This window comes from Pantherophis guttatus, chromosome 2, assembly GCF_059756535.1.
Source record: "Pantherophis guttatus breed Tessera chromosome 2, ASM5975653v1, whole genome shotgun sequence".
In the NCBI taxonomy this organism is placed as follows: Eukaryota; Metazoa; Chordata; class Lepidosauria; order Squamata; family Colubridae; genus Pantherophis; species Pantherophis guttatus.
The window spans coordinates 123336344-123349354 of record NC_142064.1 but is presented as its reverse complement, the minus strand read 5'-3'; the positions used below and the strand labels follow the sequence as shown (position 1 = coordinate 123349354).

The following is a 13011-nucleotide window of genomic DNA, read 5'->3' as shown; positions in this document are numbered from 1 at the left end:
GCAAGAGGCTGCTGAAGTCACATATATCCAAAGGCTTCAGGCAGTCTCAGAACTCAGCAAACCCAATTTGGGGGGGGGGGGAGCTTTAGTACATCAGACAACGGTTAATACCGCAAAGGTGTTAACCTAATAACTAACCTAATAACCCCAATACACTTATGTAACGTGTATCGGCATAACCAACTTGTCTTTTCTCTCACGCCCTTCCGCCTCACCCCAATTTCAAGCCCTACATCAAGTCCAGCCGCCCCACGGCATCCGATGAAGTGAGCGCCGCAAATGAAATTGGCTACGTTTTGAATCCACTTCTGTGACTGAAAACAAACAACCCCGACAGGATCAGGAGCCACATCGGAACTCGGCGATCTGAGAATACGGTAGTTGGAAACCGCAGGGGAAAAAAAAACGGAATTTCGCAATAAACTCAAGGCGGCGGCGGCGAATGAACGCCAACGCCTCCCTCCTTGTTGCCATGGTCACCGAGCCTCGCAAAAGAGCGTGCTTTCCCAGGAGGCCTCGGCGCACTTTCTGTTTTTCTCCCCTTCGCCCTCTCTATTGTAAACGGGTGGCTTTTTTTTTTTTTTTTTTTTTTTTTTTTTGCGGCGGCCGCGCTGCAACTCTATGATCGGGGGGGGGCGGAGTTCTCCTTGCCTGAGGTCCTCCTCCTCCAGTGAGCTTCGGAGGGGCACTTGCGGCCACAGCGGGAGGAGGAGAAGCGGTCTGGTGGCGAAAGGGAACGGAGGTGTCGGAGTCTCCGAGGGTCAAGGCTGTAAGGAGCGAGGTACGGGAACGAGGAGGTGGGGAGGCTAGCCTGGCGGCGGAGAGCGGAGGGAGAGAAGACGGGAGTGAGTGGTGCCACCTTGAGAACGAGGGGCGGGGGGGGAGGAGCGGGCGGCCGCGAGATGGAGAAGAAGCTGTAAGCGTCGCAGCACCGTAGGAGCGGGGAATTGGAGCGTTGCTCTGGCAACGGGAACATGTGGCGGTGATGGAAATTCATGCCCAGGTTGGCGCCAAAAAAAAAAAAAGAAAGAAAGAAAAAAAGTGGGGGCCGCTGGCCAAGACACCAGAAGGATCCCGGTTGTGGTGTCCAGTCAGCTGGCGGTCTTCATCCTTAGAAAGAAAGGACCAGCGCGTAAAATATCATCCCTGGGGTTGTAACGTTGCCATAGAAGCAGCCTAGGCTGAGGGCTGCTTTTTCTCCGATTAATCGGCTGCCTTAAGAATCCGTTGGTGTTCGTTGAGGATTCTTTGAGGATCTGGTGATGGTGGAAGTTTTCATTAGGAGCTAAGATTCTAGCCCTCCCTAAGCTATGGAAACTGAAGCTGGGAAGGGGCGGTGGAGGCCGATCGCTTTCAGCCTAGTCGACCTCACAGGGTTGCTGTGGTGGGAGAGGAGGTCTTGCCCTGCCTTTAGAGCTAAATGCATCCTGAATAAAAATACTAAATGGCTTCCAAAGAACGGTGATCTTGCAGCTACTGAATGTGAGATGGGTACAGCCTCAGGGAAAGATATTGATCACCTCGGAGCAGAAAAATAAGGTCCTGAAATTTTATTTGTTTTATGTGTAATGAGGAAAATAAGGGCAGGAGGCTTGCAACGCAAATGATACGGAAGATATATATATATATATATATATATATATATATATATATATATATATATTACTGATAAAGAAATATATTTTATCAGTAAAATATATTTGGTATAAAAATGGTTTGTTGTGGATGCAACTGCTTGAGGGATCCTGGGTTGGAGCTGAAAGGCAAAAGAGAGCAGAATGCTCTCTCCCGCATGTTGGAGTAGACCAGGTGTCTCGGTAAAACACTTTATATATATATATATATATATATATATATATATATATATATATATATGTGTGTGTGTGTGTGTGTGTGTGTGTGTGTGTGTGTGTGTGTGTGTGTAGGTCTTTGGTTATTCGGGTCTTCTCCCACGTAAAATTGGAAGTGTACAAACACCCGCGAAAACCTGAGAAAATATATATACATATCTATCTATCTATCTATCTATCTATCTATCTATCTATCTATCTATCTATCTATCTCACACATTTATGGAGGATGTTTTGCTCTTTGTGCTCTTTCAAAGGGGTGGATGGTTGAAATCTGAGGTGAAAATTTTTATCTGACTTGGATTAGAAATCTAGCTGTTGATGTTTTTAGAGCAGTTCACTACTTTGGCATGGATAGTCTTTTTCAGGTAGATGTATATCTCTTTCTGAAACTTTATGTATGTCTGTGCTTGTTGGATTTTGCCCGGAGTATCATAGCACATTGCTTTCAATGTGCTGAATGTGAGATGGGTACAGCCTCAGGGAAAGATATTGATCACCTTGGAGCAGAAAAATAAGGTCCTGAGATTTTATTTATTTTATGTGTAATGAACAAAATAAGGGCAGGGGGCTTGCAACGCAAATGATACGGAAGCACAAGATGTTAAGATTCATTTATTAAAATTATATATATAAAACAAGCTTATGGAGGATGTTTTGCTCTTTGTGCTCTTTCAAAGGGGTGGACGGTTGAAATCTGAGGTGATATTTTTATCTGATTTGGATTAGAAATCTAGCTGTTGATGTTTTTAGAGCAGTTCCCTACTTTGGCATGGATAGTCTTTTTCAGGTAGATGTATATCTCTTTCTGAAACTTTATATATGTCTGTGCTTGTTGGATTTTGCCTGGAGTATCATAGCACATTGCTTTCAAGTACTGTTCCAAGATATTTAGTGGAAAATTTGTCCTGTTTCAACTTGGTTTATCTCCTATTACCTATAATAAAGTAGAATGTCCGTATGGTTTGCTATAAACTTTACTGGCAGAAACTTATCTAATTGGGAATATAGGCATCAATTTGATCCTTGTTTCTTATGGCCAAAATAGCAAAATCCTAGATAATTATAGAAGTGACTTTAATGTTTTCTTACGAATATTAGGAAATTTACTGTATTGAATTAAAGTCCAATTTGATCTAGCATTCTGTTTGGATAAATTCTTCTGAGATATTATGAGCAGTGTACTAAGATAACAGCTGTCTTTGGCTCAGTCATCTGTTATTTATAGGAATGCTGCCTCTGAATATGGAAGCTCCATGTTTCCATCCTCAAATATCATATATCATCTTATGCAGTAGAAGTAAGTAATTACATGTTTCTCAAGGTCCTTTAAATTTTCAACAAAGAAATGTACTTCCCATTATGTAGCTTGTTCAACCATTTGAAAAACTTATTTGGAGAGAAAATCTAAATACTAAATACTAAATCTAATACTAAATCTAAGTACTTTTCTTTGTCATTGGAAGTTAATAATTCTGATCTTATCCTGTGGATGAAAAGAAATAAATTTGCCAGCCTTGTAGTATTTAGAGATAAATATCATGTCGTCTCCTAGTTGTCTTTCCAAATTAAATGTACTTGTCACACAAAACAGTCTCTTTAACTTTTCCACAAAGTACTTAGCCTTGACGATTTATGTTACTCTGCACTGGGCATTTTCCAATTTGTCGATATTCTGCTTAAAATTACAGTCTTCACAAATACATGCAGTTCTCCAGGTAAATTGAATTGAACCTTTTATTTTAGTCACTGCACATTATAGGTGCTAATGTTTAGTGTGTTGTGCTAAATGGCTCAGATTTTTTTCACACCCTCTTCTGCTGTCATGGAAGATGTCAATCATCAGGGATCTATGCAATTGACTGTTTAAATATGGAACTCCCCTGTCCACTTTGAGTTCTTTTGCAGAATTAATGAACATCCATTTTCCTCCTTTATTCAGATTACGGTATCTATAAAGCTCACTATTGCGCCTAGAGCAGAACACTGTGTTATTCCATTTGTTACTTTTTTTCAGATTAGCGAGGAGCCATTGAAGAACATATTGCTTCTTTCAAATCTCCACCTTTTTTGAGATCAGCTAAGGTGGGTGAAGTTTCTCAGAGCAGATACTGTATAACTTTATGCAAATTGCACACATCTTTTAGACTTCCACTATCTGCACTTGATATTTAAAGAATAAATTCCATAAAGTTTACATATTTGTAGTTTGTTTGCTTTCAGCCTTGATGTTTATTATCGTAAGAGAGCAAACAAAGAAGCTGAATTTAAGAATTCAGCTTTGGGGAATAATAGTAAATTATGGGGAGTTGTATGGATCACTTGTCTATTTCTCTTCCTCCGGAAATTTACTTAACACCTTTCCAAGATGTTATATCTGAACGTTTGAAATATTGTTCTATTCTGGTACGATTCTTCTGAGAAGCTGAAGGTTCATCTTTAGATTATAGAAAGGAAGCTGAAGTTTTGGATGTTTTATTCTCTTAGGATTGTCTGATATTCTTTTTTTAATCACAGCACACATTGAATGGGATTTATTTATTTATTTATTTATTTATTTTGTCGCATTTCTATGCCACCCAACTCCCAAGGGACTCTGGGCGGCTTACAACAAAGAATAAAACAATCCCATAAAAATGTTAAAAAGAAAAACATTAAAAACTTTAAAAACGTTAAAACACATGCACTCCAATTCATGGCCGGGTCTTGCAAGATCATTATAACGAGATCAACGGCCCCAGGCCTGCTGGAAGAGCCAGGTCTTTACTGCTTTGTGGAAGGCCAATAGGTGGGGGTGGTCCGGACCTCAGGAGGTAATTGGTTCCAAAGAGCCGGGGCAGCCACAGAGAAAGCCCTCCCCTTCGGGCCCGCCAGCTGACATTGTTTAGCTAACGGGACCCAGAGGAGACCGACTCTGTGGGATCTTACCGGTCACTGGGAGCTATGTGGTAGAAGGCGGTCTCGAAGATAGCCTGGTCCTGAGCCATATAGGGCTTTAAAGATAATGACCAACACCTTGAATTGCACCCGGAGACCAATAGGGAGCCAGTGCAGCTCACAGAGAATTGGTATAATGTGGGTGTATTTAGCCACATCCACTATAACTCGCGCGGCTGAATTCTGGACCAACTGTAGTCTCCAAACACTTTTCAAGGGTAGGCCCATGTAGAGTGTGTTGCAATAATCCAACCATGAGGTGACAAGGGCATGTGTGACTGTGAGGAGAACCTCCTGATCCAAGTAGGGTCGCAATTGGTGCACCAGACGAACCTGTGCAAAGGTCCCCCTAGCTACAGCTGTCAGATGTTGTTCCAGTCTCAGCTGTGAGTCTAGAAGGACACCCAAATTGCGAGCCTGTTCTGAGGGGGGCACTTTCTCACCCCCCAGAACCAAGGATGGACAATCGACATAGTCTTTAGGGGGCAATACCCAGAGCCATTCGGTCTTGTCTGGGTTAAGTCTGAGCCTGTTGACTCCCATCCAGATCCTCACAGCCTCCGGGCATCAGCACATCACATCTACTGCCTCACTGAACTGACAAGGGGTAGAGATATACAGCTGGGTATCATCAGCATATTGCTGATATCCCACCCCGTGTCGTCGGATGATTTCACCCAGTGGTTTCATGTAGATGTTAAATAGGAGGGGAGAGAGGACCAAGCCCTGAGGCACCCCACAAACGAGGGGCCTAGGGGTTGACCTCTGTCCTCCTACCAGCACCGACTCTGATCGACCAGAGAGATAGGAGGCGAACCACCACAACATGGTGCCTCCCACTTCTAGCTCCCTTAGTCGCCCCAGAAGGATACCATGGTCAATGGTATCGAAAGCTGCTGAGAGGTCAAGTAGCACCAAGATAGAGGAATGACCCCTATCTCGGGCTTGCCAGAAATCATCTATCAGCGTGACCAAGGCAGTTTCCGTGCTATACCAGATCTGAAACTGGACTGAAAAGGGTCCAGATAATCCACTTCATCCAATGACCGCAGGAGCTGAAGTGCCACCACCTTCTCTACAACCTTTCCCACAAAGGGTAGGTTGGAGACTGGACGAAAGTTTTTTAATTCTGCTGGGTCCAGGGAAGGCTTCTTAAGGAGGGGCCTTACAACCACTTCCTTTAAGAGCTGAAACTCAAGGGGTTTCAAATTGAAATTCAAGGAGATGAAACAAGTTCAGATTTAATCCTGTAAGAATTGAGTTGCTATATGCGAGTAAACATCTGTGCAATCTGATAACAGCAATAATTACTCTTGATAAGGTTGAGCTCTCCTAGAGAAGTTGATTGTGAATAGTTGGACTTCTATGCTTATAGCCTCACAAATAGCTGGTGAGTGCTGTGTCCAGGAGGGCCTTTGCACAACTTTGATGGTGCACCTCTAATAGCCCAATGTGAACCAGAGTGTTCTAGCAACACTAGAACAGACCTTAATTACAGTTGAATTTCTAGAGTATCCTCCACATGGAACAGTTTTGGCAATGACCCAAATCCACACCTGGACCAGAATATGATGCATAAATTACTGGCAAGTCAACAATGAGCAACAACCTCCTTGAAATTCCTGCATTGATTAGCAGTAGTCATGGGCCATCTTACCATAATTGAATTTGCACAGCTGGTTCAAATATTTTGAGAAGGCCTAGTAAGAAAGTAAGTAAAAGTTTCCACCCATGTGGAAATAGAAAGCAGGAATTTTCCATTGTGGCCCCCATTGTTTTGCTTTCATTTCCCTAAGAGGTTCTTGCAGCATCTTCCTTCTTGGCATTCCATAGATAAAACAAGTTTGTTCCATTCTCCTTTTAATCCTAATACATGTTGAACGTTCATCTTGGGGAGTTGATTATTTTTACGGTGCTGCTGGTTGTATAATTGCTTTGTTATACAGGTAGCTCTTGTTTAGTGATTGTCTTGTACAGCAACGGTTTGCAGTTATGATGGTGATGAAAAAGTAACCTTGACCAATATTCACACAGTTTCATTTATTTAATGACTGATTTGCCAGTTCCAGTTGTAGTCACAAAAGAAGGACTAACAGTATATTTCCTAGGGTCTTCAGATTGGGATGTTTTACAAACATTGTAAATAAATATTGATAAACTTTATATATTTATAAATTTCATAAAGTTTATTTTTATAATAAAAATCAAAGAACTGCATTAAATTATATTTAATTTTTGCTTTTAAAATTCTAAATGAACAACTTTCTTGATCTCCTCAGATCATTCTTTGGCTATTGTGACAAAATATACCAGACATTCTCAAAATTCATTCAAGGATTTGTACACACCTGGGTTTGTTGGCCCAGATTTTGCCAATGTCCCTTTTTTCCTAGTTAAGTGTTTTAGAAGCAGCAGGAAACATCTCAGCAGAATAATACTAATTCTCATTAGTAGGCCAAATGGGTGCCATCCCAATCCTTATATCCATGCTGCTTGGCCATGTTGCATCAGTTTTATTGTATTTGAAACTGGAAGGCACCAGATAATTTACTCTTGCTGCTTTTGATATCATTTCTTAGAATTTACTATGTGATATGACTGCAATTATCTGACTTGTAGTTTTGCTGATTGGGTTTACAGAATGTATTTTCTTTAAAAATGCATTTCCTTCCTAGCAGTTTAACAAGGGGTTTTGCAGTAAAGACAATAGTTTACTTGTCTAAATAGTAGTGCCTGGCCTCAATTCACTGCTCAATTACCTGAGACCAAATATTTATTCCAGAGGATCTTTCTTTTGCAAAGAACATACCATAAATTATTTGTCAAAAACCTGTCTCAATTGGGATTTTACAGAAAGTCCTGTCTGTAAAGACTCTTGTTTATTCAGTTATCTTCTGATCCCAAAATGTGAGTCTGTGCAGCAGAGGAATTACTCCCTTGATGATCTTAGAGCCTTTTTAAAAAATAAAATGGTCTCTAGTTTCTTTTAGGGTTTGAATATTATAACCAGCACTTTGATCACATTGCTTAGACTACAGGTAGTTCTCGACTTAATGACCACAATTGAGCCCAAAAAATTCTGATGTTAAGTGAAACATTTGTTAAGTGAGTTTTGCCCCATTTTACTTTTCTTGCCACAGTTGTTAAGTGAACCACTGCAATTGATAAGTTACTAACAGGATTGTTAAGTGAATGTGGCTTCCGCATTGACTTTGCTTATCAGAAGGTCGCAAAAGGTGGTTACATGACCCTGGGACACAGCATAGGTTATAAATATGAATCAGTTGCCAAGCATCTGAATTTTGATCACATGATCATGGGGTGCTGCATAGGTTGTAACTATGAAAAACGGTCATAAATCACATTTTTCAGTACTGTTGTAACTTTGAACCATCACTGGAGGGTAGAGCCGAGGACTTTGTACAATATCTGTATGACAAAATCGCTCAGATTCGGGAAAATTTGGACTCTGACTGGGTAGATTCGGGAGGGAGGATGGAGGCAAGTCTTGAGAATATTACCTGGGAAGAGTTTGATTCTGTGACTCCGGAAAACGTGGACAAGATACTGGGCAGACTAAGCGCGGCCACATGTTTATTGGACCCGTGTCCCTCCTGGCTGGTGCTGGCCTCTCGGGAGGTTACACGAGGTTGGCTCCAGGGGATTATAAATGCTTCCTTGAGAGAGGGTGTCTTCCCTGCCGCCTTGAAGGAGGCGGTGGTGAGGCCTCTCCTTAAGAAGCCTTCCCTGGACCCAGCAGTGTTGGCTAATTACCGTCCAGTCTCCAACCTTCGCTTCGTTGCGAAGGTTGTTGAGAGTGTGGTAGCGCGACAGCTTCCTCAGTACTTGGATGAATCGGCTTATCTAGATCCGTTCCAGTCGGGCTTCAGGCCTGGATACAGCACGGAAACGGCATTGGTTGCATTGGTAGATGATCTCTGGAGGGCCCGGGACAGGGGTTGCTCCTCTATCCTGGTCCTATTAGACCTCTCAGCAGCTTTTGATACCATCGACCATGGTATCATGCTGCACCGGTTGGAAGAGTTAGGGGTGGGGGGCACCGTGTTGCGGTGGTTCTCCTCCTTTCTCTCTGATCGGTCGCAGTCTGTGTTGACAGGGGGGCAGAGGTCGACCCCGAGGCCCCTTGTATGTGGGGTGCCACAGGGGTCGGTTCTCTCACCCCTTCTGTTCAACATTTATGTGAAGCCGCTGGGTGAGATCATCCGTGGTTTTGGGGTGAAGTATCATCAGTATGCTGATGATACTCAACTATACATCTCCACCCCGGACCACCCCAATGATGCCCTTAAAGTAATGTCCCAGTGCCTGGAGGCTGTACGGATCTGGATGGGGAGGAACAGACTCAGGCTCAACCCATCCAAGACCGAGTGGCTGTGGTTTCCGACGTCCCGATATAGTCAATTGGTGCCATCACTGACTATTGGGGATGAGTCATTGCCCCCCACGGAGAGGGTTCGCAACTTAGGCGTCCTCTTGGACTCACGGCTGTCTTTAGAAGAACACTTGACGGCTGTGGCCGGGAGGTCTTTTTATCAGGTTCGCCTGATTCGCCAGTTGCGTCCCTTTCTGGATCGGGACTCGTTAAAAATGGTCACTCATGCCCTCGTCACTTCACGCCTGGACTACTGTAATGCTCTCTACATGGGGCTCCCCCTGAGGAGCACCCGGAGGCTCCAGCTGGTCCAGAATGCGGCCGCGCGGGTAGTTATGGGAGCAGCATGGCGCTCCCATGTGGCTCCCCTCCTGCGCGAGCTGCACTGGCTCCCTGTGGTCTTCCGGGTGCGCTTCAAGGTCTTAGTTACCACCTTTAGAGCACTCCATGGCTTAGGACCGGGGTACTTACGAGACCGCCTTCTGCCACCAATAGCCTCTCACCGCCCAGTACGCTCCCATAGAGAGGGGCTTCTCAGGGTGCCGTCAGCCAAACAATGTCGACTGGCGGCCCCCAGGGGGAGAGCCTTTTCTGTGAGGGCACCCACCATCTGGAACGAGCTCCCCCCAAGATACAGAAGATTCCGGATCTGCGCACTTTCCGCCGTGCCCTCAAAACATTCCTGTTTCAGCAGGCCGGCCTGGCCTAACTTTCCCTTTATATTGCTTTTTGATTTTATTTTAAACTGGGATGTCTTGAATTATCTAGGACCAGAGTGTTTAGTATATTTTAATTGGTTTTTTATTAACGTTTGTATTACATGTATTTTTATCGTTCGCTGTTCACCGCCCTGAGTCCCTTAGGAATAGGGCGGTATATAAATTTAATAAATAAATAAATAAATAAATAAATAAATAAATAAATAAATAAATAAATAAATAAATACTGTTTGTAAGTTGAGGACTACCTGTACCTGGGTTTCTCTTTTTCTTTGAGGAAGCACTTCTATTGCTGCTATTCTAGCATCCCTGTTGCATATTATACTGAAACTGAGATTAGGGAAGTGATCAAAATCAGTTTGCATGACTTTAATCATTCAATAATTAAAATTTAAGGAAGGACAAGCTAATTATACTGATCAATTTCTGGATAAATTGCAATTTGAGTGACTAGTATTTCTGCATTGTTTATCGATGAAAATAGTAATTATATTTTTTGGGCGAAGGTGAACTCTTAGTGACAGTTGCAATTAAAAAACATTTTTCTAGATTACTGAAAAGTAATACTTGGAAAAAGTAGGAGTGGATTTCTCCATAAAAGCATTTGTGGGAGGACCATTTATTTCTGTGCTGAACATGTGCTCAATTGTATCTTCCCTCCATCTTCAGCATATGTATGACAAACTGAGCATTATTTTGAGTACAGCTGCAATTGGCAAAAAATAAAATAGAACTTGCAAGCCTTACACTTGCCAACTCTGCAGCAAAGGAAAGGTGAATGCTTCCCTATGCGATCAGAAAAGTGTTTGAAAATAAATTAGACCAGAGGTGTCAAACACGCGCCGTCACATCGTCACGTGACATATCACAACTTCCCCCCCTTTGCTAAACCGGGGGTGGGCGTGGCCAGAACATGACTCATCTGGTCCATGGGCTGCAAGTTTGACACCCCTGAATTAGACTTTGGCCTCTCACTTCAATTAAGAAAAGTTGGAAAGAATAGGAGAATATGGTTTCAGGCAAAGACCATCTATTCTATCACCTACGTCCTGTTCTCAAATTGTTCATACTTCTCTACTGTATTATGCTTTCCATTAATATCTTCTTAAAATGTATTATTTAAACTCATGTTTTGTTACCACATACCTTTATTTACCCACTTACATTAACATTATAACAATATTATAAAGTAGAGAGGAAAGATACTTGCCAAAGTTGTTGCAGACACACAGAAAAGACTGCAGTAAATAAAATAACTACGATTCAATTTTTGAAAAAAGTACAGTGGACAACGTCAGTTTAACTTTCTGGATAATTTTTAATGGGAACCACAATTTTAGTACATTACAACAGTGTAACTTGTCCCGGAAAGGTCTCTCTGAATTTATTCTGATAGTTCTGTACTTATTATTTTCTCTGATAAAGAAATGTGGTATATAATGAGGATGCTGGACGAAGGCCAGGTTCAAGTCTCCACTCGGGCATGGAAGTTCAGTGGGTGACTTTGGGTCAGGTATTATCTCTCAGCTTCTCTGATAGGATCACCATTAGGGTAAAATTGGAGGAAAGAGTATTATGTCTACTGTTTTGAGATACACGTAATCCTTGACTTATAACAGTTCATTTAGTGACCATTCAAAGTTACAATAGCACCGAAAAAAGTGACTTATGACCATTTTTCACACAACCACTGAAGCATCCCCATGGTCACATGATCACAATTTAGACTCTGGGCAAATGGTTTGTATTTATGACTCTGTGGCAGGTCTGAAGGCCCAATGCATGTGCCAATGCAATTGCTGTGTCCCAGGGTCATGTGATCACCTTTTGCGACCTTCTGACAAGCAAAGTGAATGGGGAAGCCAGATTCACTTAACAACCATATTAGTAAGTTGGAACAACTACAGTGATTCACTTAACAACTGTGGCAAGAAAGGTTGTAAAATGGGGCATAATTCACGTAACAAATGTTTCACTTAATAACAGATTTTTTTGGGCTCAATTGTCGTAAGTCGAGGATCACCTGTACTAGAGGAAAGTAGAATATAAACCAAATAAATAAATAAAGACTTTAGCCTGCCCCTTTCATTTGCTCCTTTCACCTTTGTCCCATCTGTATTATATGGCCATTTTGTCTATCTCCCTGTGATCATCTTCTGTTTATTTTAACTGTTTTTTACAATTAAATTACCCTAGTAGCTTACATGAAGCTTATCTCTTTTTCCAGAATGCACACAATTGGGGTTTGTACTGCTTCCCTTGGCTCACTAGGCCTCATGCGATTCTTTGGCATGTCCTGGACATGGAGTATTGCAGCTGCTTTGGGCATTTATATTGGCAGTGGTGGGTGGAACTTCCTCCGCATCATCTTTAAGACAGCCCTGAGAGATTTACTGTAAGTACAATTTCTTCTTATGATATAATATCAGGATTGTTGTATTCATCAAAATGTTTGTTGCCTTAGATAATAAATCTGTATAAACTTCAGTCCTTTCATGGGATGAGGATGTGAATTCTCCCCTGATCAAGAGCTCTGATAACTACTCTTTTAAAATACTACTGTAACTAGTTTTGGCCTTCTCTTCCCAACTATCCTCCCAAATGAAAGTTTTTAAGTCACAGAAATATAAATGGATGCTTATAGTAAATAGACTTTGTTGCCAGTGTTAAGTAGAAGAAGGCTGGGAATGATAGAACTCCAAGTCATAGTTTTCTGTTTATTAAATCTTTTGGGTTTAAAATAAGCAAGAAAACATCCTGTGAAGGATTTACAAGTCTGTTCCAGAAGCCAAATACTATAATGTTTATATACATCTTAAAGAAAAAGGCTCTTTTTGGGTATTCAGGGAAGCTGGTTGTTGAAACACATATTTAAAAAGTATAAATAATATTAATAAAGTGCTAATCCTCATACCATACCTATTGTGATCAGCTATCTTGCTTTTTTTTTTTTTTTTTTTTTTTTAAAGAAAAGCATTTACTGAAAGTTGAAGGGCAGGAGACATGTTTGGAGCTGAATTTGTACATTATGTGAAGCCACAATTTGCATAGTCATGCTTATTCAGTTAGTCATATCTAACTGAATATTCATAATTGAATACGTTAGATATGC

At 41.6% G+C, this 13011-nt stretch overlaps 1 protein-coding gene across 2 annotated transcripts in view; it reads left to right on the top strand.

Moving 5' to 3' along the window:
* The first annotated feature begins 490 nt into the window (after positions 1-490).
* SLC27A1 (solute carrier family 27 member 1) overlaps positions 491-13011 on the top strand; it is a 38144-nt gene continuing 25623 nt past the window's right edge. Inside the window, exons 1-3 of one of the 2 annotated variants that reach the window (XM_034419377.2) lie at positions 491-781; positions 3868-3935; positions 12127-12294. In XM_034419377.2, the coding sequence (XP_034275268.2) occupies positions 12128-12294 (167 nt within the window). In that variant the 5' untranslated portion in view covers positions 491-781; positions 3868-3935; position 12127. The remainder of the gene's footprint in view (positions 782-3867; positions 3936-12126; positions 12295-13011) is intronic. The other variant, XM_087886635.1, reaches the window with a different exon arrangement.